Raw genomic sequence first — 24,786 nt, 5'->3', positions numbered from 1 at the left:
CACATTCACATTCATTGAAAGACTTTGGAATGCTGCATGTTGGAACACCACATTTAGTACTAATACAAGTGACAACAGTTTCAGCGGCGAAAATGAAAGAAATCAAAATAAACTTGGTAAACTGACGAGAGAAACAGGAAAGGATTCAACTTTTTAGGTGTTTGTTTGTTATAAACGCTATCTCTACCGTATACGGAGAAAGGTAGTAAATTGTTTGATCTCAAAATTGTTTATCAGCGCTCGTGTTTGTGTGTGCCATGTAACCGTAACGAATATTCTCGCTGGATAAAAATTAAAAGGGTGCTACCCCGTGACTCACCCCAGCCCACAATACCCCCCCAAAAAAAAAAAAAACAAACCCCCCCCCACAAACAACAACAAAAAACAACAACAACACAAACAAAACAACACCCCCCCCCCCGAAAAGAGTTCAACCCGTAACCCTCTATATCAAAGGTAGTTCATCAAGATTAACCTTGAAGCCTTTACCTTGTATGTAGGCCTAAGTATGCACGCTATGCAGTCAAAACGTCCCCATGATGAAACGGCCCTGAACATGTAAGTCAAAACGGTCAAAGAAAAAAGTCAAAACGGCCAAAGAAAAAAGTTAAAATGGCGAAAGAAAATGGTCAAAATGGCCAAAGGAAAAGTCAAAACGGCCAAAAGAAATGGTCAGAACGGCCAATAGGTACTATCACGTTAAATTAATTCCCATTAGTAATAATTAGTAATCAATATAGCCTATATAAACATATATATAAAAACAACCAAAACAACGGAATCACTGGTAACAATTTATTAGCATACACAACGCAATATACTATTGTAATTAAGACCACCAATTAACATTTTATTTAACAACACTGAATTCAATCACAGAAAGGGGTGGAGGGTTAGTGAACCATCTAGGTTTTCCGGGTGAGTGCGTATCGTCTGAACGAGTTCCTAGTGGCGCTGCTCACCCGGGGGCCACAACGGGCCTGTCCCCCAATTTACTAATATAATTAAGACCACCAACTGACCTTGTATTTGAAAAGAATTATAACAATTGAACGTTATATTTTTGACGTTCATGCGATAATAAACACCAAAACCGTTTTAGCCTACACATTTATGTATGAACGGCAGTGTGTAAAACTGTTTTGGTGTTTATCATCGCATGAACGTCAGAAATATAACATTTAATTCTTAAATAATAATGAAAATAATACACACACAACAGCTCATTATAAGTTCATTATAAGCTAAATGGGCTTTGAGGTAGGGTTGGGTTTGCTTGGTGCAATCTCTTGTATAATGGCTCGGGAGATGTGTTTGGAATGGTTATAATAATAACTATTCATGTTTCTCCAAAACTTACCTGTACTTAAAATCTACATATTAAGACAGATGTACTAGTACACTAACCACATAATAGATTTTAAACTCTGTTTATTCAAACATAAATAAGACGCAGATAATATCCGTGTAGTGAGACCGTACTATAAAAACTGTCTTTGCACAGTTATCTTTCTTGACACTTGTGTAGATGAAATACATTTTTAAAGTATTATAACTAAGGCCGTCTTGACTTTTTTCAAAGGCCGTTATGACTTTTTCACTTTGGCCGTTTTGACTTTTTCACTTTGGCCGTTTTGACTTTTTTAGGGCCGTTTTGACCAATTATTGTTAAGGCCGTTTAGTACTGGGGCCGTTATGACTACGATCCAGTATGCACAAGGTTAATCTGGCGAACGCATTACACCTATAGCTAGATAGGAATGTTCCAAGCAATTCTGCTCGGAATGAAATTGCGGTCAAAATAACGACTGCCATCACGTTTTCCCCACCCTAATCGTGTATTCTGATCTATTTCGAGTTATGGAGACCAAGAAATACTTACTTTGAAACGATCTTCACTTTGAATTAAAGGAAAAAGTGGGGATTTTTTAAACGCGCAGTTATTGTTATCTGCCCTTATTGGAGGGAAATAAAGCTCAGAACAGTCTTGTATGTGGAAAAGAATTGGTGAAGTCATTTCTCGTTCCATAATAAATACAAAACCCCCCCATAAAACTGAAAATGAATTAAATTTAATAAAATAACTTAAAACTAAAAATAAATTAAAGTTAATGAATGCAGAATGTTTGGAAATCTTGCCTTTTGCTGAACTGATCAAAGCTTTAATATTATTATTTTAATGAAAAGTAGTGTAGGATGACATGTTTCTTGTTATTTTTATTTCCATCTTCATTGAATGAATCGATTGCATTGATATTGCCAGCTGATAAAAAGTTTTGTTTTTGTAAAGTCGGTGTATATATTATTTGGCACCCAAGATAAATGATTTTAATGATGAACACTGCCATTGTTTTTGTAAGCAGTGAAATTCCCCCCCCCCCCCCAAAAAAAAATCATAAAAACCCCACACAAAAAAACACCCCCCAAGTTTTTAATGTTATAAAGAATTGTTGAATAAAGAAATGACAGTAAGTAAACATCATCAGTTATGAGCAATCAAATCTGCATATCTTTTATTGTGTGTGTACAAATGGATACTGGAATGGGACACAATAGAGATTAGTAAAAATACTGTTAAATTATGTTATGGTAACTTGTAAGCACTGAAGTATTTCGTCAGTTTTGTATAACTTGTAAACATTGAAGTATTTCGTCAGTTTTGTATACTCTGACTGATAAAAATTTTTTTGTCGGGGTGTGAAAAAGTGTGCATTGCCATTTTGAAATCATGGAGCTGGATGCTGTAAAATATAGAATGCAGAAAAATAAAGAAGGGCACAGAAAAATAAATGGGGCGGAAAAACACGAAAGCATGGCAGCAAAATGCAATAGTGGGGTCGCCTGCCCCGCTTAAATGGAGCAGCGAGAATACTGCATGTAACACATGTGTATACAACTTGATTAGCATAGAGAACCACCTAACAAGTGGCTTATTTTCTTTGATGTCAATAGTGCAGACAGCCTACACAGATTGGAGATCAATGTCATAAAATGAATTTGAAATAACAGGGAACATTTTGTTTTAAAAATTTTGATTTGCAGCATTTGCCATTACTTTTAGTATTCGCTTAAAAATTTAATAGCGACTGAAAGTCAGAACCACATTGTTAATAACTATGATAAATTTTCTCCTACCTTTAATTACCAATAGATTTTACTCACATTTTGTCCAGACAGAAATTGTAAAAACCAAAAAAACATTGCAATGACAAATTCCACATACTAGACTTTGCTAAGATCTCATAGGATGGAAAAGCATGCAGGTTTTCGTTGTCTTCCATTTTACTTTTTTATGGAATACTTTTCAAGAGGGATGGATTTGGGAGACGTGGTTTATCATCTAATATGTGAAATCTGTGAAATCTGTGTCATTATAATGTTTTTTTCAAGATTTTTGTCTACAAAATGGTTATCATCTAATATGTGGACTCTGTGTCATTGTAATGTGTTTTTTTCAAAATTGTTATCATCTAATATGTGGAATCTGTGTCATTGTAATGTGGGTTTTTTTTTCAAGATTTCTGTCTGTACAAAATGTGGGGAATATCTAATAGTTTGGGCTTTAGTATTTAGTGTTACAGAATTGTGTAGTGATCCCTAAAACTTGTGTACCGATTTCTGACATACTGAATAAAATGTTCCCTGAATTGCAGGGTGGGTAGAAATAAATGGGGGCACAGAAAAATAAAACTGGGGACAGCAAAATTCAAAGGGGATGGGCCATCGAGAACACTGCAGTATGTATGTTGGGGGGTGGGGGGGGGTGGGGTGGGGGATAGATCACATGTATAATTAAGAGCAAAGGAACAAACACCCGATTTTAAAAAGTGTTTTCTTCTTCTATTTTTAGTATGAATGGATCACAGTTCTTGGAAACCTTGAAGCAGTTGGGTTATCCTAATGCTGAGCAGATCACTGATAAAACATTTGATTGGATATTTGAAAATGAGGCCACAGTACCATTTTTAAATTGGTTCTGCACTAATATTTCTCAGCGGAATATTGTAGATCCAAATGTATTGAAAGAGTAAGTCACTAAGTGCTTATTATGGTGTTCATCTTTTTAATTTTATATGAAGGTAAAGTTTGGTTGATGACATGACTAGAGCACACTAGAGCTTTTAGCTATTTGGTAATTCTGACACATAGTCTTCAGAAGAAATCTGCTACATTTTTCCATTAGTAGCAGGGAAACATTTATACTTAATTTCCCAAAGTCAAGACATCGCCTCGTCTAGATAATCAATATAATATTATGTGAAATTGGCTGAGATTTGCATTTGTTCTTACATACATAAAATCAAAAGTTATTAAAGATTAAATTAATGACATTTAATTCATATATGTCTGTTTTAACAGACACAACCATAGAAACACAGTATCATTAATTCAACTCTGTTGTAAGTTCAAATTTATTTTAATTGTAAGTTAATTGATGCAAAGTTTGCAAACCGATTATAAAGGATCAATAAAACTGAAATCAATTCCCGACACTGATCCACCATATTATATAGGTGTGACAGAACATGCTCTTATCTTTTCGCCTGTGGCGATGTTAATTGTTTTAGAGGGCCGTGTGCAGCTTGGTTACATAATACCTCTGCGCGATTGTACACCCTAATACACACTTAGACCAGGTGTGGAGGCCATGTGGCCAGTAGATACGTAATAACTCCGGTAGTGCAGTTTATGACCGGGGTATTGCTAGCGAACTGGTGACAATAAGTCTGGCCATCTAAGAAAAAAATACCTTCTCTGGGAGTTGGGGCATATCACCTGATATGGGTGTGCCCCCAGGCGATATTCGCTGTCTCTGAGATTTTTGAATAAATAGATAGGATTTTAGATATATCGGGGAGAAACATTGGAAATATCCAGGGGAACGGACGTCGTCCACTGAACGATCTATATTGGTTTGGTTGATGACATGACTAGAGCACACTAGAGCTTTTAACTATTTGGTAATTCTGACACATAGTCTTCAGAAGAAATCTGCTACATTTTTCCATTAGTAGCAGGGAAACGTTTATACTTAATTTCCCAAAGTCAAGACATCACCTCGTCTAGATAATCAATATAATATTATGTGAAATTGGCTGAGATTTGCATTTGTTCTTATGCATACATAAAATCAAAAGCTTGGTTACGTAATACCTCTGCGCGACTGTACCCCCTAATACACACTTAGATTACACTTAGACCAGGTGTGGAGGCCATGTGGCCAGTAGATACGTAATAACTCCGGTAGTGCAGTTTATGACCGGGGTATTGCTAGCGAACTGGTGACAATAAGTCTGGCCATCTAAGAAAAAAATACCGTCTCTGGGAGTTGGGGCATATCACCTGATAGGTGAGGTACCGCGTGTGCCCCCAGGCGATATTCGCTGTCTCTGAGATTTTTGAATAAATAGATAGGATTTTAGATATATCGGGGAGAAACATTGGAAATATCCAGGGGAACGGACGTCGTCCACTGAACGATCTATATAAGTTCAGTCCGGATGTGGTAAATATATTTTTCTGCTGTTGTATAACCTTGATGTGATTGATGTGACTTTAAATATTTTAATACTGTATTATACCAATATTTTTTAGACAGTGTCTCCCATAATCTGATGAAGTAAATTGTAGGCTTCACTGTTCTAATATTTTTTATATGAGTATTTGGTAATATAAAGCTTAGCCGGTCATCCTAGAGGACCTAGGTAAACTGTAGGTTATTGTCTTTATTGTGATAGGTACCAGTATTAATTCTGTATTACAAGGTTACTGAATGAGTAGTTAAGGGTTAATTAAAAATTAACCAGTTAGGAATAGAGTTGTATCACGGTGAAGTGATTAGAATATTGTGTAAACTAGACACCTAGTGATTAACTAATTAAGTGATTAGTTCTGGGTTGTTATATTTGTTGTTGTTAATTAACTATTGTGGCAAGTACATTTGTCAGCGTAGTGTTAATACAGATTCCAAAGTGTATTGTGTTTTGTTGTGTTTTCTAGTGAATAAACGTGCTATATATATTTATATAAGATCGTATCTCTGAATAAACCTAGAGCCGAGCCACTCGGGTATTAGACTGCCCGATACAGAGAGATCTAATAGATATTTGGATAATCGTGTTTTATTCAGTTACGGGTATTATAGGATCCCCGTGACAATAGGAAATGAAAATACTACTGTAGTAGTAATACCTACAGCTGCTTGCATCATATATTTTGTAGTTGCTGGATTTCAGATACATGTACTTGTGAAAATAATTACTGTACAGAAAGAAAACTCTAGCATGCATGCATTCAAGAAAGCATTAATAAGATACATACACATATATATTACATTGCTAGTTATGCTTTTTTTGCATTATTTTTCAGATACCATGACATTGAAGCAGGAGATTGCATTCTGGATAATGCCTTGAAGGCTGTTGCAACATCTTCGGATTCATCTCTTTCACAGGAATCACTTGAGTAAATATAACTTATATACATATGTAAACAGATTTCTAACACACCCATTGATGAGAAAACCATTCGCTATTTATGATAACACATACCAATAACACACTGTGGGCTACTCCTAGCTGTTGACCCAGTCATGACAGACATACCATCAAATGGGCGAAAAAAAGATAGTTTGTTTTGTTTAGTTTAGTGACACCACTAAAGCACATTGACTTATTAATCATCGGCTATTGGATGTCAAACATTGGTTAATTTTTACATTTTTAGTCTTAGGAAACTCGTTACATGTTTTCATTGGATCTTTTATATGCACCATTTCACAGACGGGATGGCACATACCATGATCTTTGATATACCAGTCATGGTGGGGGAAAAGTGATAAAAATTGATTGTATAAGTTAACCTGAAGCTGATTATACTGTGATGCAAATGTTATTGCAATGGCTGTAAATACAGTTAAAGTTAATGTTTATTTTGTTTAATGACACCACTAGAGCACATTGATTAATTAATCATCAGCTATTGGATGTCAAACATTTGATAATTTAGACATATAGTCTTAGAAAGAAAACCCACTACATTTGTCCATTAGTAGTAAGCGATCTTTTATATGCATTTTCTCACAGACAGGAAAGCACATACCACAGCATTTGACCATGTGTGGTGCACTGGTTGGAACGAGAAAAACTCAATCAATTGAATGGATCTACTGAGGTGGTTCAATCCTGTGACATAACTGACGGAGCTAAATCCTGCCCCTGGTTGTAAATAAATTTTAGTTAGAAAAGATATTCAAATTTATTTTAAACCTGGTTTCGTAAGATAAACGGTATCTAACAGCCATTTTCATGTCGTATTCTCTATTTAATTAAAATCAATAATATGTCACACCAAGAACGTTTTGTTTTACAACACCACTAGAGCACATTGATTTATTCATCATCAGCTATTGAATGTCAAACATTTGGTAATTTTTACATATAGTCTTGTTTGTTGTTTTTTTTTGGGGGGGGGGGGTCATAGAAACTGTTAACAGGGGACAATATTTCAAAATCTTATGTAACCGGAACTTGGTTCACATGATTTTCACTAAGGTAACTGATTGTTTTTGGTATTAGTCTCCTACCGGTCCAACCAAAGGTGTATAGGTTTATCACGTACTGTTACAGATCAGGTTTGACTTTTATGGCGATTTACCCATTTTTAATGGAGTTATGGCCCTTGAACTTAATATATGTCAAAATTTGTTTTCTGGACTTTTTTTCAGAAGACCTTTAGATATTGAGCTGAGATTTTGTATATAAGATGTATCACGTACTGTTACAGATCAAATTTGACTTTCATGTCGATTTACCTATTTTTAACAGAGTTATGGCCTTTGAACTTAGGAGATGGATTTTTGCATTGCCGGGAGATATCAAGATAAAATTTTGTATATAGCTTTATCTTTTGTATATAGCTTTACAGATCAAATTGAAGTTTAGTGGTGATTTACCCACTTTTCAGAGTTATGGCCCTTGTATTTAAGAGATGAGAATAATTGTTGGGCCTGGTAAAGGAAATGTATTTCTTTAGCAGTACTACTCAAAATGCTTGTTATATTTGCATAGCTATTAAAATTCTGATGTTTGTAACTTTGAATTAAAATGTAAACGTTCACTACGTAACCGATTAGCAGTTCACATGAAATTAAAGTTGTGTAACCATCACATGAACAGAACGACAGTTCGCATGAAATATTGTGCCCTGTGTTAACAGCTTGATAGTCTTGGCGGATTACGTGTATCTTTTAAATATTTTATTGTAGGGCTGAAGTATCAAGCCTGTCTGAGAGATTAGAAAATTGCAAAAAGAAAAAGCATCACTTATTGCAACGAAGAAACAAACTGAGGTAAGTTGTCAATGGGAATTTCTAAGCACAGTTTGTTTACATTACATTTATTTTCATACAATAAAGCCATAAGAATTTTTGGGCTTTAGTTACAACTATGGTAGATACGGTAGATACAGAGTAATGTTGTTGTCCCATAGGGGACATTTTCTCAAAATGCTTGGTTTTTCTACAGAACAATATCAGCTTATTAGTTTTTTTTTTAAAACTCCCAAAATCAACTTGTTTTAAATGTTTTTTTCTTACTTTAGTGTTCGACACACTGCTTTAAGTTATCGATTGTCAAAGTTGCCGTCATTGGAATCTGAAGTGAAAAGCCAGTTTAAAAAAAGATTGGATCAGTGCCATCAAACAAACAGTGAGGTAATATTCTACAAATATAATAAATCTTTGAAAAAACAAAAGAAACCTCTATAGTGTGGTCGACAATGTCATCCCGTATCTTATATTTAAACAAATAATTTAATAAGTTGACTGAAATGTAGCCTATGATAAGGACTAAGTTAGTCTGTCGGTCTAGCCAGTGCACCATGTCTGGTATATCAAATGCTGTGGTATGTGCATTCCTGTCTGTGGGTTGGTGCATATAAAAGATCCCTTTCTACTAATCGAAAAATGAAGCAGGTTTCCGCTCTTAAGATTTAAGTCAAAATTACCAAATGTTTGACATCCAATAGCCGATGATTAATTAATCAATGTGCTCTAGTGGTGTCATTAAACAAAAAACCTTTAAACTTTACTCTCAGCATGCTTATTGTTTCTAGGTGAATTATGGCCTCAAGGAACTGATTGAAAGCGTCGGTCAACTCAACGAGTTGTATAAACAGCGTGACGTGTCACAGACGTCCACGGAGAAATCGGACGATGGCGTCTTCCTCTCACAACTCAGTCTGGATGAGTACTTCACAGCAGAAGAAAAGTTCTGTCAGCATTTGAACGACTTTACAAAGAAACGCTTCTTCCAGGTGAATTTTACAACATGCCTTCCTTAGTGATGTAGGGGGCGAGACGTAGCCCAGTGGTAAAGCATTCGCTTGATGCGCGGTTGGTCTAGGATCGATCCCCGTCGGTGAACCCATTGGGCTATTTCTTGTTAAGCCAGTGCTCCACAACTGGTGTAACAAAGGCTGTGGTATGTACTATCCTGTCTGTGGGATGGTGCATATAAAAGATCCATTGCTGCTAATTGAAAAGAGTAGCCACTGTAGTGGCGACAGCGGGTTTCCTCTCTCAATATCTGTGTGGTCCTTAACCATATGTCCGACACCATATAACCATATATAAAATGTGTTGAATGCGTCGTTAAATAAAAAAAAAATTCCTTCTTCCTTAGTGATGTAATTTTCGTGCTGGGGTGGTGTTAAACATCTATTCTATTCTATTCATTAGTGATGTTCCAGTGATCGATTATAATCAAACATTGATTGGTATGGCTCAACCGATGTTATGATCAGTTTAAAAAATCCATTATCGATTGTGTAAGGAAATGTTAACTGTAACTGTTCCTCCAGGTGATGTACCGTATATCTTCGCCTGTAAGTCGATCTCGGCTATAAGTCGAGTCCCTAATTTCAAGCCCTGAAAACGTATTTTTTTATTGACCCGTTTATAAGTCGACCCATGAAAAACTACTTATAAATATTGAAATATTTCTTATTTTCAGCACATGAGAACAATAATATTTGAACAAAAGAAAATTATTTTACAAACTTCGGTTTTCACGTTTTGTACATCGCAATATAATCAGACTATTCCAATCAAACTATCATTATTACATAGCATCAAAACGAAATATTCCCTTAGTAGAGAGTGAAAGCTGTTTGACTGTTACTGTATAGTATTGTACAGATGGTTTTGTGCACAGACAACAACTTTATTTATAAACACTGACAACAGATCACTACGATAAAACTGAAAGTATCACGTTTTGCCGCCATATTAAATACATGTAAGGAGGATAACTCTGGAAAGTACACTGGTTTTTGTACCAAATGATGTGTGTCCCTATTGCTCTAGATAGTGAACTGCAGAGATCAGTCTATTTTAAGGGAAAGCTCAGTAATATTCATGAAGTTAATCACCGCCAAAACATTGTTTGAACAACCATTAATGCCAGTGACCAGATTTCAAAATAAACTCAGGCAACAGGTAGTTAGTATTGTTTACATTTTTACTATTAGTGATGACTGTTAATTTAACTAAGTGGACTGTTGTCTTGGCATGTGAGTGAGATCGTACGCCTTTTCGCATAACCAAAACCGTTCTAATGCCAAAAAAAATAGGTTATAAAAAATAAATGTGTCAAATTAACATATTTGAGTATAAATACATGGCATACTTCAACAATAAAATTTGTAAAATAATCCCCAAAACAGTAATATTTTTTGGTGAATTTTTTTTACCCTCTTATAAGTCGACCCCCCAAGTTATAAAATAATTTTTGGGTGAAAAAAATTCGACTTATAGGCGAAGATATACGGTAATTGATGTAAATATGTTGGGTTTGCTGTTTGTTTTTATGTGTACAAATAGAAAAAAGATATTAAATAGTTATTAAAAGTAACATTAGGCATTGTAAGGTCTAGATCCTGGTGAATACGGCAATAGGGGCCTGGTGCCTAATTCACGAAACTTTTGCAACTTTGCGATATCACAGTGCAGTGCTAAAAGACTTGCAAAGAGGATGCTTTGTTGTCTAGCAGAGCCTAAGAGAGCTTTGTGAATTAGGCCCCTATTCCCCTATAATTCAAAGCCTCATGTTTATATATAATTCTAACTGAGTGTGTAATAGAAAGATGAGCTGTTAATGCCATCCGATTGTAACGGATGATCAATGATTAAATTGCAACCGTTTCCAAACACTGGTCTTCTGTACTAAAAGGCTTGTTTCAACTATTCCAGCTTTATCAGGTTAATGATAGCATTTTGTTAAAGGGACATACCCTAGTTTTTAAACACTAAGGCATATTTTTCACCTAGACCCAAGTTTCAACCCGTAAAAATGGACACAGAGTTTGTTTAATTTATAAACCTGTAACCACTTTGGATACAATAGAGTGAAACAAGAGTCTGTGACTTTGAAATACCCTGAAAAATAGACTAAAATGCGACTCCATAACCGTTACTTATCAGACACATGTGCATTTTTAAAGAATATCAAAAATGCATTTTGTGGTGTTAGAAACACTAGGATGACCAGAAACACTTCAGTTATATGGAAATGGATAATCTAAGCAATACAAAAGAGTAATGTATGATTTCAATTATCATAAACGGCTCTAATAGTGAAAAATATGCTGTAGTGTTTAAAAACTAGGGTCTGTCCCTTTAATAAAAGTTTGTTTATATAATAATTTTGTTACTGTTGTATAGAAAAAATTTATTCAGCCATCAGTTATGTAATTACTTGGTTTTTCTGACCAGCTAGTCTCTGTTAATGGGTTCTGTTTTTCTGACCAGCTAGTCTGTTTGTGAGTTCTGTTTTTCTGACCAGCTAGTCTCTGTTTGTGGGTTCTGTTTTTCTGACCAGCTAGTATCTGTTTATGGCTCTGTTTTTCGCAGGGTATTGCTGAGGTTGCAGGCCAGACCGAAGATTCTCGATATGAACTGTTGGAAGTGAGCGATCCAAACAGTTTGCTTGTGAGAGGAGAAGAAGAAAATGTGAATGCCAGTCACAGTGACGAACTTAAAAGGTTGCAGCGGACGTAAGTCACACGTAATGTTTTTCATACATGCCATTAGTTCTTTGTCACACTCTTTAGTCGGGGTGGGACGTAGCTCAGTGGTACAGTGCTTGCCTGATACGAGATCGATCTAGGATCAATTCCCATCGGTGGGCCCATTGGGCTGTTTCTCATTCCAGCCAATGCTCCACAACTGGTGTAATAAAAGCTGTATCTACTATCCTGTCTGTGGGATGGTACGTATAAAAGATCCCTTGCTGCTAATCGAAAAGCGTAGTCCATGAAGTGGCGACAGCAGGTTTCCTCTCAATATCTGTGTGGTCCTCAACCTTAAGTCTGATGCCATATAACCGTAAATAAAATGTGTTGAGTTTGTCATTAAATTAAACATTTCCTTCCTTCCTCTTTAAGTCTTAATGAAAATATTACTCAACAGGTTTTTTAATAACATATGATTGAAGAATATTTCTACTAATCACAATACTAAATGCAGTTTTTCCTTTTTAAAAAAGAAGAAACCCATGGAATGATAACTACAGGCAACATTTTGTTCTGTATCACGTCGCAATTCAGAGATCGCTTCACAATTTAAAAATATTAAACAGTAGTTGCTAATCAATTTTCAATTAACTAGAAATATCGCTAATCAATATTTTAAAAACAAATGTTCCCCAACTTAGTGATTGAATTTGTTTCAAATTTTACATACTATATTGTACAATGAACAAGTAAATTGGCTTAGCTCATAGATCATAATTACAGTTTTCACTAAAACATTCAAAATAATATTTTTAAAATTGTATTATAATATATAACAGGTATCCCAAAAGTGAATGCCAGCGGATCAATGCCCTGGTTGATGAAAAAAGACTCAAATCAAGTTTATATCAGCTGGAGGATGTGCTACAAAGATTACAGTTGGGCAGATTCTCAAAAGATAAAAAGACATTAAGGTATTTCAACAAGATTTACGGTGCTTAGATAAACCATGTTGAAATAATTTTGTTACTCTACAGTTACATTTTTGATAACATGCACGAATGGACAAGCATTCAACTAGGTGGAGATGGCACTGCGCCCCCTAACTCTGAAGATAATTCATTGCCACCGCCCTCCAGTTAAACATCAAATTAATATATTGCAGTCATGTTCCACTGCCCATGTTGTGTACCATACACATATCTCATTATTACACTAACAGTTTTCTTTTTGAATATATTTCTAGGATTATCAGTAAAATCATGGACCAAAATTTTGTTTCCCATGATTATTATATCGAGTACGACTATTCACAAAAATAATATATATATATATATATATATATATATATATATATATATATATATATTATTTTAAAATTATGTTTCTGATAATTATTATGTTTCACACTACTGGAGCGTGTGTTTGACACAGTCATGAGATTCGATTCGGATTGTTGTGTTGACTGAACTTCTCAATGTTCTGGTTCAGGTAAACCCAAATCAGAGTTCTCACACATGCTCAAATCAAACACATTACACATTTGAACCAAAATCACCAGCACTAATTATTTGTAGTGTATCTTTTAAATATAGGGGTCAAGAAATAGTATTTAAATTCAAATATAATTTTGTAGAAACTATTTAACCTTCTGACTGCTGTCACTGAAGTCGACATCTGTCGACGTTACACATGTGCTTGGTACTGACGGTGGCAATCAAATAGGCCCCACTATTTCCTGTGGTTTCATTATGAGAGGAAATGAGGTAGGCTTAAACTATTATTTTTATTTATAAATGTCAAAATCACAACCATGCGTATAATGGAGAGGGCGTGTCGAAAATGAACTTAATATTGAGTTTGAAAACGTGTCTCTTTGCGATAATTTACATCAATGGTATTAAAATTGGGTTCCTATGACTTGTTTTTCCGGAACCTAAAAACAGTTTCCGATGGGTTGCCACGATCACAAGGCATGGAACTGAAAAATTGTTTCCCATGAAATTTGAAATCTTAAGGCCTGCTGACACTCGTTTCGTACAATCAGTAAGACAAACAAGCTTGTATAATAATCTCTATAAACATATTCTTTTTCCCTTCCCCAGTGATCAACTACAGAAGACACACAGTCTGCTCCAAGGTGTCCAGTGTGATATGGTGAAGCTGTCCGAGAGTCACCTTCCCCGACTGATCCGCGAGTTGTCCGGGTTACAAGGGACGTGCATTGTGACCGGTGACTACATGTTAAAGCTAGCCAGGCAGGACTACTTCACGTCAAACCAGGATCAGGTACGCACATATACTTGTCATACACACCGCTCCTACACTTTTAGCTGGACACATTTCCGTAACTTTCCAGGAACATCAGCCACAATATGCCAGTACTTTTTTAAAGATTTTAAATTCCCTCCAGCTTTGAAAACAACAATGCCTGACAGACTTTATAAAAGCAAGATGTTATCACTGATTGGCCGATTTGTCCATAACTTTTCCATACCTTCTAATAAAAATTCAGTTTTCCATTACATTCAGGGGCCTGGAAAAATTATTTAGAAATTTTATAACTTTCCAGGTTTTCTATAACCAAGTACATGGTGCACACAATCTTGAAAAGTCCTTGAAAATTGAAGGGGGGCCTGGAAAGTCCTTGAATATGACCTTAGGCTTTGAAAAGTGCTTGATTTTCATACATGTGCCTTGAAAAGTACTTGATTTTACATAAAACCTAATAGAGTGTTTATTAAAATGAATTAAGTTGTAGCTGGAATGAATTTTGTGATAAATTAAAAATACATATGTACAGATCGATCGTTTCGTCACTGTCGGTAAAATCTGAATTTATCTGTTTATTTCTGTCAGATCATTTCTGTGTTTATACCACTGTGCAAAAAACCCCAGCAGTAGCAGCTATGTGCACAGATATAGTCGGCCATGTTACCATTGTGTGAAATTGGTCAGGCATTCATTAATAAGAACGAAACTGAAACAGGCACAGACAGAGATTCATTATCTAAAAGTGCTGATCAGTTGGCCGTTAGGACTGTGACTGAAGACTACCTTATGCACATCAGTCATTCTAACACTGTACGAAAAAAAAGAAAAAGAAAAAGAGGACTTGGCCAAAAAAATTATGAATTTATCACAGTTAAAGTAAAGTCCCTTATAGGTAATAAAGCCTTTATAAGTTGTTATTTTCACTGTGATGAGTCATTGAAAACTAAGAAATGGACCTGGAAAAGTCCTTAAAAAGTTCTTGAATTTGTTTGTTAAATCCTGTACGAACCATTGTCAGGGTTTTTTAATTGCACGAGCGAGAGCAACATGATGTTGCTTTCCAAAAATTACACCATTACACTTGTTATTACATGTGTGCTTCGTATGATTTTTATTAACTCTCTTATTATTTTAAACCATATGGATGATAATAACAATTAACTACTACAACAGGTCATACAGCAGTTGGTGGTACAGAGAGCTAGAACTGATTTTTTGCTGATGGCTTATACGGCGGAGGAACGACACCACCGCGAAGTCCAGCATCTACTGATGGCCGTACAACTCAGGCTGAAGCAGCTTTTGTCAGGCTGGGAGAAGAGAATGGTAATAAGCTTGCTCTTAACACTGCATCTATTCTAGTCCTGGGGGCGTGACGTAGCCCAGTGGTAAAGCACTTGCTTGATGCACGGTCGGCTTGGGATCGATGACCGTCCGTGGGCCCATTGGGCTATTTCTCGCTCCAGCCAATGCACCAAGACTGGTACATCAAAGGCCGTAGTATGTGCTATCCTGCCTGGGATGGTGCATATAAAAGATCCCTTGCTGCTAATTGAAAAAGAGTAGCCCATGAAGTGGCGACAGCGGGTTTCCTCTCTCAATATCTGTGTGGTCCTTAACCATATGTCCGACGCCATATAACCGTAAATAAAATGTGTTGAGTGCGTCGTTGACTAAAACATTTCCTTCCTATTCTAGTCCTGTGAATCGAATATTGAAATTGTACTAATATATAAGATCATCTTTCAATACAGTTTTGTTTGTAGTTATTTGACTACCTATGGGCCTCGGTGGCGTTGTGGTTAGGCCATTGGTCTGCAGGCTGGTAGGCATGGGATATTTAATCCAGATACTGACTCCAAACCCTGAGTGAGTGCTCCGCATGGCTCAATGGGTAGGTGTAAACCACTTGCACCGACCAGAGATCCATAACTGGTTCAACAAAGGCCATGGTTTGTGCTATCCTGCCTGTGGGAAGCACAAATAAAAGATCCCTTGCTGCTAATCGGAAAGAGTAGCCCATGAAGTGGTGACAGCGGGTTTCCTCTCAAAATCTGTGTGGTCTGACACCATATGTCTGACACCATATAACTGTAAATAAAATGTGTTGAGTGCGTTGTTAAATAAAGCATTTTTTTTTTTTTTTTTTTTATCTGACTACCTAATTTATCTGTGATTGGTCAGAAAGCAGGCTTTAAGCTGGACCCTAAAAGGTATTAGAAATTTGACAGACTGTCAGAAAGGCGTGGAACGTAACTCAGTAGTAAAGTGTTTGCCTGATGCACAGTCAATTTGGGATCCTCATTGATGGGCCCTTTGGGTTATTTCTTGTCCTAGCCAGTGCACCTCGACTGGTATATTAAAAGCCATGGTATGTGCTATTCTGTCTGTGGTATGGTGCATATAAAATATCTCTTGTAATTAATGGAAAAACAGCAGGTTTCCTTTCTACGACTGTCAGAATTACCATATCTATTAATATAAATCAGTGTGCTCTAGTAGTGTTGTTAAACAAAACAACTTTATCTTTGGTTAGAATTTTTTTTCTCATAAAATTCAAATTTTAGCCAAGCAAATTGTTAGAATCTTAATTGTCTGTAAAAAATTGTATTGCTCATCTCTGGTGCGCTGATGCAACAAGACTAGTCATAAATACTTGTACAGTTTGGTAATTATAATATGCAAACAGTCCTAATGTAATAAATAAATTCTTTACAGAAAATGTTGGAGGACCCTGCACTAACCTCTGCAAGACACCAGCGGGGAACTATCGATTCTCGTGACATGGCAACCACTCGACTTCATTGTATGCTAGGTAAACATGTTGGGATGAATTCTAACTTAAAGTAACTATAAGGGTGCATTCCGCCAAATCACGTCGTATCTACAGTGCCGGCTGTTACATGCAATACACGTAACCTTTCAGTCAACACAGATCAGTGTGAAAAAAGAAGAGATTATATGTTCCTCTAACTTAGATTATGGGGAGCCGTATTGATAGCATATAAATTCACATGCTATGGGGAACTCAAAATTGCTCTCCTTGAACTAGTCTCAAGGGAGTGGTGGGAAGTGAGAGTGATATTTCCCCTTAAACGTCGGAAAAAATTCTGCACATACACCATAGTTATAAAAAGTACAAACCCTTATCCTTAAAATGAATCCCATAAAAATGGAAAACTGCATTGCTTGTTTTAAATATAACAAGAAAGGTAATTTACCACCATAGTTTGACAGACGAAAGTATCTGTAGCAGGGGGCGGCACGTAGCCCAGTAGTAAAGTGCTCGCTTGATGTGCAGTTGGTCTAGGATTGATTTCCGTCGGTGGGCCCATTGGGCTATTTCTCATTCTAGCCGGTGCACCACGACTAGTATATTATTCTGTCTCTGGGATGGTGCACATAAAAGACCCTTGCTACTAATGGAAAAATGTAGCGGATTTCCTAAGACTATATGTTAAAATTACCAAATGTTTGACATCCAGTAGCCGATGATTAATAAATCAATGTGCTCTAGTGGTGTCGTTAAATAAAAACAAACTAACTTTACCTGTAGCACTTAAATGAGAATATTTTCAACATCATGGTCCAAGTTAAAGGGACATTCTTGAGTTTGCTGTATTGTAAGCTGTTTCTGACTAATAAAATATTTCTACGATTGAACTTACATGTTAAATATATTAACTTGTTTACAATATCAGTGTCTGTATATTCAATGTGTTTCTGGTCATCTTAATATTTGTAAGAAGCCAAATAAAATGAAATTTAACCTAGTACAAATATTAGAACTACCAGAAACACATTTAATATATGGCCACTAATATGTTATGCAGAAAAATATATTTGATATGTAATTACAATTGTTAAAAAGCCTCTGTTAGTCGATAACATCTTAAAAATTGCAGCAAACTCGGGAATGTCCCTTTAAAAGTAATCCCAGAATAGCATTTTGTTTTGAGGGAGGTATACACTGTTTTATTTGATATTTAGATGATGAGAAGTCGAGTGATCGCCATGAGAAGCCGCTGTTTATAACACTGAGTAGTTTGGTGGAGGCAGCACAAAGACTGGAGAAAAGACACGAAGCAGCACAGACCGCTTTATCCCACACATACGCCACACACGACAAGAAGGTCAAAGAGATGTACGTATAATTTTCTTTCTGTACATAACCTGACCAATGAACCTGTGGCACTTCCAATTTATTAGTCCTTTAGACTGGAACAGGACATCCAAGACACAGTGGAAGATTATAGTCATTTCATTGGCTGTTCAGGGGTGGGAATTCTCCTCGGATCAGCTGTTTTCCTCTCATGGAACATTGCATTTCCTCGTATTTTATCGTCCTTTCCTTCAAAATGTGTCTGATGGCACAGATTTTAACCTAGGATTTCAAGTATTTCTGGGACCCCTCTAGATTTCCTCTTTTTTACAGTTCACCAATTCCCACCCCTGCTGTTGGAAGTTCTGGTTAGTCTATAGGACATTGGGAGAAAGTGCCATAGGTTCAGAGCAGGTCCTAATCTAGAATTGAAAAAGTAGAAGTGACTTCCCAGAAATTAGAGAAGTTTCATAAAAATAGGCAAAGAGAATATTTATCGGTACATTCTGTAATGTTTTGTCATTGTTCCGCATTCATTTGGAAAAATTCTGAATTATACACTTGATTCTAATCGTAATATTTTTATATAAAGTAGTACTTCTGGTAATAAAATTTAAGCAAAACAGTTTCATTAAAAACGTGATATTATTATGTAGTTGATAATGTGTCGTTATGTTAAAATAAAAGTAATAGTATATTCTGGCATTACTGAAATGAATGTGGCTGAGGATAACAACACATGACTGGTGACAACGTGTCGATGTACAGTCTGGCGCCAAAGTAAAAATGGACTGACATGATGCCAAATAAGCTATGACAATAAACAAGTTGGGGTCTTGACGTCCGTTGTGTGATTTCGTTTTTGAAATAATTCGGCAATTTGAGCCGTATTTCAGCGAAGAAAATGTTATTTCTTTTCAACATTACCTGTCCTCAACAAGTGCACCTCCCCCCCCCCCCCCCCCCCCCCCCCTCCCCATGCAAGTGGTCTGGTCCGAACATCCCAACAGCCAAGTTTTCTCCAATTTCACCGGCATTCTTGTCATGAGTCAGGCTGCCATACTTATCGGAGGTCGGACTCGGGATGAGCGTATTCGAAACCCCAGTGGTATATGAACATGTTAAACAAGTTACTTACTCATTTATCGCTGGCAAGATCAGGGCCTGGTTCAGAGGTCAGGGGCTAATTCACTAAACTCTCACAACTGTGCAATCCCGCAGTGCAGTGCTAAAGGACTTGCAAAGAGGATGCTTTGTTGTCTAGCAGAGCCTAACAGACCTTTGTGAATTAGGCCCCTGGTTACATATTCATGAAAAGAAAATGATCCACGTTTTCTACAGTACTGCATCTGGTGTTCGATTATTTATACATTATCACAGTGTGCTCATTAGAAAGCAGTGGTTTCTGGTGGCTATTGCATGCTTACAAATATATCCACCACACTGCATGTATTAGATACAGCCTCTTTCTTCTTTTTTTCTCAAAGATAATAAACACCCTTTAATAAATACATTTACCTCCAACGAAGGAATTTAAACCAGCATCTGTCATATACAGTCATTCATTTATGCATTTACCTTAGTTTGACACCAAATACCCGATGTGTTTTTAGTGCTAGGGTGGTGGCTGTCATTAAATTTTCCAATTCAGTTGAGATTCAGGTCCTGACAGGTTATGGATATATTCTTGTGTTCACAACAGACCTAGTTCCTATGTGAGCTCCAAATGTAACAGATAATAACCTCCACTCAAATGATGTGTTCAGGAATTGTAATCTTTTTTTTTTCTTTTTTTTTTTAAAATAAAATTTATTAACCCTAGAAACAAATATTGTTACAGTAGTGTCACAATTTGGAGCACTTTACAGTCATGTTATAAGCAGATTTATTGAATATAACAATGTGAATGATATGGATACATGTAGTTTATTACAACAGTAATAACAAATATGGACATAAAAAAAAGTTAATAAATTAATATAACAGACCTCACTGAAAAAAATTAAGGGAAGTGTTTAATTGCTCCCTTACCTTAGATTATGGCAAACCATGTAAGCTATTACTATACTGATACAATATATAAATTCACATGCTAAGGGGAGCTAAAATTACTCTTACTGAACTAGTCTCAGGGGAGAGATGGGGAGCAGGAGTGATGACTCCCCTTAAATGGCAGGGTCTGTATAGTTACAGTGAAATCTGTCTAAACCAGACCCTAAACAAATCAGAATCTTGTCAAAACCAGCCAACTTTCATTTTCCCGAATGTTCTAATTCTAAAAGTTTTTAAATGCAACCCTCTTAACACCGGATTCTGTCTAACTCGGATAAATATTAGTTGTCCGGTGTGATCCAGGTTAGACAGGATTCACTGTATACGGTTAACTGTTAAATTTTAAGTGAAAAGAAAAGTTTAAAGAAGGAAGAAAAAAATTAATGTTTTTTTATATGCCTGTCTATGATGGGTTGTATTATAGTATGGTGTTGTCTATCCATTGGTCCATTTGTCTGTTAACTTTTTCTTCTCCAGACCATATCTTACATACAGATTCATACAGGATCATCAAACCTCACATGTAGGAACAGCATGGGATGGTGGTGTGTCACGTATTATTACTAGGTCACTGTAACCTACTTTTCACGGTCTACTGCACATAACAGTAAATCCTTGTCCGGACCATATCTTGCATACAGGACCATCAAATCTCACATGTAGGAACAATTTTTGATGGCGGTGTGTCACTGACCTACTTGTCACGGTCTACTGCACATAACAGTAAATCCTTGTCCGGACCATATTTTACATACAGATGCATACAGGACCATCAAACTTCACATGTAGGAACAACATGGGATGGTGGTGTGTCACTGTGACCTACTTTTCACAGTCTACTGCACATAACAGTAAATCCTTGTCCGGACCATATTTTGCATACAGGACCATCAAACCTCACATGTAGGAACAACTTGGGATGGTGGTGTGTCACATACAATTACTAGATCTCTGTGATACAAATAAATCAAATCATTTTTCTATATTCTGAACATCATATTGTTTTACATCAAACTTCCGATGGGCGTATCATGTACCACACTGGTACTCTTGTTTGTTTTGTCAGGGAGGACAATTTGCTGATGCTAGAGGACAAGATATACTCTGTGTCTAGCATTTCGGGTGGAGGGAAGTTTAAGAAAGGAGGAAAGAAACTTAATGTTTTTTGTTTTGTCAGGGAGGACAGTTTGCTGATGCTGGAAGACAAGATATACTCTGGGTCTAGCACGTCGGGCGGAGAACCTATGCTGAGACCTCACCAGGTACAGGAGATGATGACACAACTCAAAGACATTGTGCACAAGCTGCAAGCCACCATCGTGAGTATCGTCTCGGACTACAGCAGCAAACAGAAGGTGAGTGTCATTTAAAGTTGCAGGCCTGTGAAAACGGACACTTAAATTGGGTTAGTCTACAACCTGTAACATATCTGGATAAAGTTAAAACAGTTTGAAGTGAGAGAGTCTGTGATGTTAAAACGGCGAAATGGCCTATAAAAATACTCGTGTTTGTCTCCATAACTGTTAGAATTAAAATCCATTTCGGTTTTTTTATAAACTCGGGCTGACCAGAAACACTTTGGATGTAGAACATTCATTTGTTGCAATCAGTGCCCCACGACTGGTACATCAAAGACTATGGTATGTACTGTAGAACTGAATGGGCAAGTGCATACAGGGCTCGAAATGCAGTGTTAATACATGCACCGGTGCATGCTGATTTTTGCGTGTGCGTGTAACTTTTAAAACTGGGTGCACGCAGTGCATGCTAATATTTTTCAAGTACTGTGTATTGCGTATACTAGTATCCTGTTGTCTACCAGATTCAGACTCAAGTTGGTGAATTTTGCGTATACATTTCGTAATCTGTTCGCCACATGAAAACGATAACTTTTATCTTATGGGCGCATCCATTTTGTGTCCCATAATCCTACTTACAACAATGGCGCCCTTTCGGTCATTTCCATGAAATATATTTGCGAAAATTGCCGGCAATATCTCGGTTATATCCGTGAACGGTATTAGGGAAGGTGGTCGAGACCGACTTTGGGGTATCCACACGCATAACACAGTTGTTGTCGTCACTGACAAATTGAACTCCGCCAGATCTGTGATCAATACAAAGTACCGTAACTGCCTTGAACATTTTCGACCTCAGATATGGGCACTTGATCAGATGATTGCGAACGTGCATGTGCGTTACTCGCGTAGTTGACTCGAAGTCAGCCAGTGATTATTTCAATCGCAACTACTCGTCGAATTCCGTAGGCTAATTTATATTATACCAACAGATCTTATCCAGTTAAAAAGTTAAATTAAATTAAAAAGAAAATGATAATCAACACTGTAATCAAGGTAATTAAAATAGTATTTTTCTCATTGTTAACAGGATTTACCTTATTTTTGGTGCATGCAGAATTTTAATGGTGCATGTAACTTTTTTTTCAGCATGCACCTGGTGCATGTAGATTTTTTTTTTCATTTCTAGCCCTGGCATATGAAGAACCCGTGCTTTTTTTGCTTTTTTTATAGGAGTGGGTTTGCTGTCTCTTTCTCGACTAAATGTTGAAATAACCATATTAGACAGCATACTGTGCCTAGGTGTCATTAAACAAAGATTCCTTTTTGTAATCACAATAAGTAACCTGTTGTGACAGGGTTTCTTTTTCATATAGACCAAAAATTCAGGATCCCCCCTTCCCAACCCCCCTCCATCTAGTTTAAATTGCTGGGATGTCATAAATAAAACATTCCTTTCCTTTTCCAACAGCCACCGATTGCCCCATTGTGCTTGGCATTCTTTAAAAAAACCTTTCTTTCCTCAAGTTTTGGATCCATTGAATTATATTAATGTTAGTATTCTGGTGTATTTTTCAGACTTTGAAGAGTGATGAGCTGCTAGTTAAAGAAAGACGGATATTTGAGTATTTCTACACTAAGCCCAACAAACTACAACAGTTACTAGATAGTGCTGCAACCAGATTGCAAGCTCAACAGATACACGCAGACTGATCTTATGACCAGCAAACTACAAGTGTTACTAGATGGTGCCATAACCCAGTTGCAAGCTCAACCCCGATACATGTAAACTAATCTTATGACCAGCAAACTACAACAGATACTAGATGGTGCCAAAACCAGGTTGCAAGCTAAACAGATACACACAGACTGATCTTGTGACCAACAAACTGCAACAGTTACTAGACAGTGCTGCAATCAAGTTGCAAACTCAACAGATACACCTAGACTAATTTTATGACCAGCAAACTGCAACGGTTATTAGATGGTGCCAAAGCCCGGCTGCAACCACAACAGCTACTTGTAGACTTAATTTTATGACCAGCAACCTCAACAGATGGTTGACTAACTGAGTACATGTTGACTAACTGAGTGACCAGGAAACTACAAATTACTAGATAGTTTCGTAGCCATGTTATGTGCACAAAAGACTGATATTCTAACTGATACTAGTCTTCCAATTTATTATTTAGTCCTGCTTTCCATTAACTCGATTCTGCGCAGGATTTATCGTGCCTGTTTCCGCACACAGATATGTGCATTTCCATATCTTTAGGATCAATCCCCGTCGGTAGCCCCATTGGGCTATTTCTTGTTCCAGCCAGTACTCCACAACTGGTGTAACAAAGGCTGTGGTACGTACTATCCTGTACTACCCTTGCTGCTAATCGAAAAGAGTAGCACATGAAGTGTCGACAGCGGGTTTCCTCTCTCAATATCTGTGGTCCTTAATGATATGTCTGACGCCATATAACCGTCAATAAAATGTGTCCAGTGCATCATAAAATAAAACATTTCCTTCCTTCTTCAGGGAAACTCACATGCGGAAAAATGGCTAATCGATTTACTTTTTTTCAGCATGCTGTGTATATGGAAATGGTACAGTGTATATGCATTGTGTCGATAAACTAGTGTGTGAAATCACATTAATGGAAAACAGGCCTTAGGGGTGTAAAACCTCGGCGATTGGAATTGGAAATTGTTTCAGATGTATAAAGTGAAGTATTTCCCCACAATAAAATTAATTATACGTTATTTGTATTTGTTTTGTCAAATCTTCGAAGTGATTTTTCTCACTTTTAACAATCGTAGACAAAAAGTATAAAACAGTCTGAAAATGATAGGTGGTGAACTTGGTTGTGAATCAGTACTTAAAAGGTCCACTTTATATTTAAATTATGAACTATAAGCTGTGTGGTTTAAATCTATTTTACTGTAAACTTTATATTCCCAGTAATGAGTAAAATGTGTTATTCCTGCTTTTGCCGTCATGTAAGTGCTACAAAGCGTCTGACAAAATATGCTAAGTGATCCAAATTTTATTCTAAA

General features: G+C 36.6%; 1 protein-coding gene across 2 annotated transcripts; it reads left to right on the top strand.

Annotated features, from left to right (window-relative positions):
* The first annotated feature begins 69 nt into the window (after positions 1-69).
* LOC121376205 (HAUS augmin-like complex subunit 3) lies at positions 70-24,134 on the top strand. 2 transcript variants are annotated; one of them, XM_041504023.1, is made up of 14 exons: positions 70-157; positions 3,851-4,027; positions 6,370-6,465; positions 8,267-8,350; positions 8,602-8,713; positions 9,115-9,315; positions 11,912-12,054; positions 12,852-12,986; positions 14,118-14,301; positions 15,460-15,612; positions 17,005-17,101; positions 18,277-18,430; positions 21,618-21,795; positions 23,317-24,134. In XM_041504023.1, the coding sequence occupies exons 2-14, from the start codon at positions 3,852-3,854 to the stop codon at positions 23,449-23,451; spliced, it is 1,848 nt and encodes a 615-aa protein (XP_041359957.1). In that variant the 5' UTR covers positions 70-157; position 3,851; the 3' UTR covers positions 23,452-24,134. The 2 variants fall into 2 exon arrangements, with proteins under 2 accessions (XP_041359957.1, XP_041359956.1); XM_041504022.1 differs by having other exon boundaries at positions 74-202.
* The last annotated feature ends 652 nt before the right edge of the window (positions 24,135-24,786 follow it).

This window comes from Gigantopelta aegis, chromosome 6 (assembly GCF_016097555.1).
Source record: "Gigantopelta aegis isolate Gae_Host chromosome 6, Gae_host_genome, whole genome shotgun sequence".
In the NCBI taxonomy this organism is placed as follows: Eukaryota; Metazoa; Mollusca; class Gastropoda; order Neomphalida; family Peltospiridae; genus Gigantopelta; species Gigantopelta aegis.
This window is presented reverse-complemented; position numbering and strand designations above follow the sequence as displayed.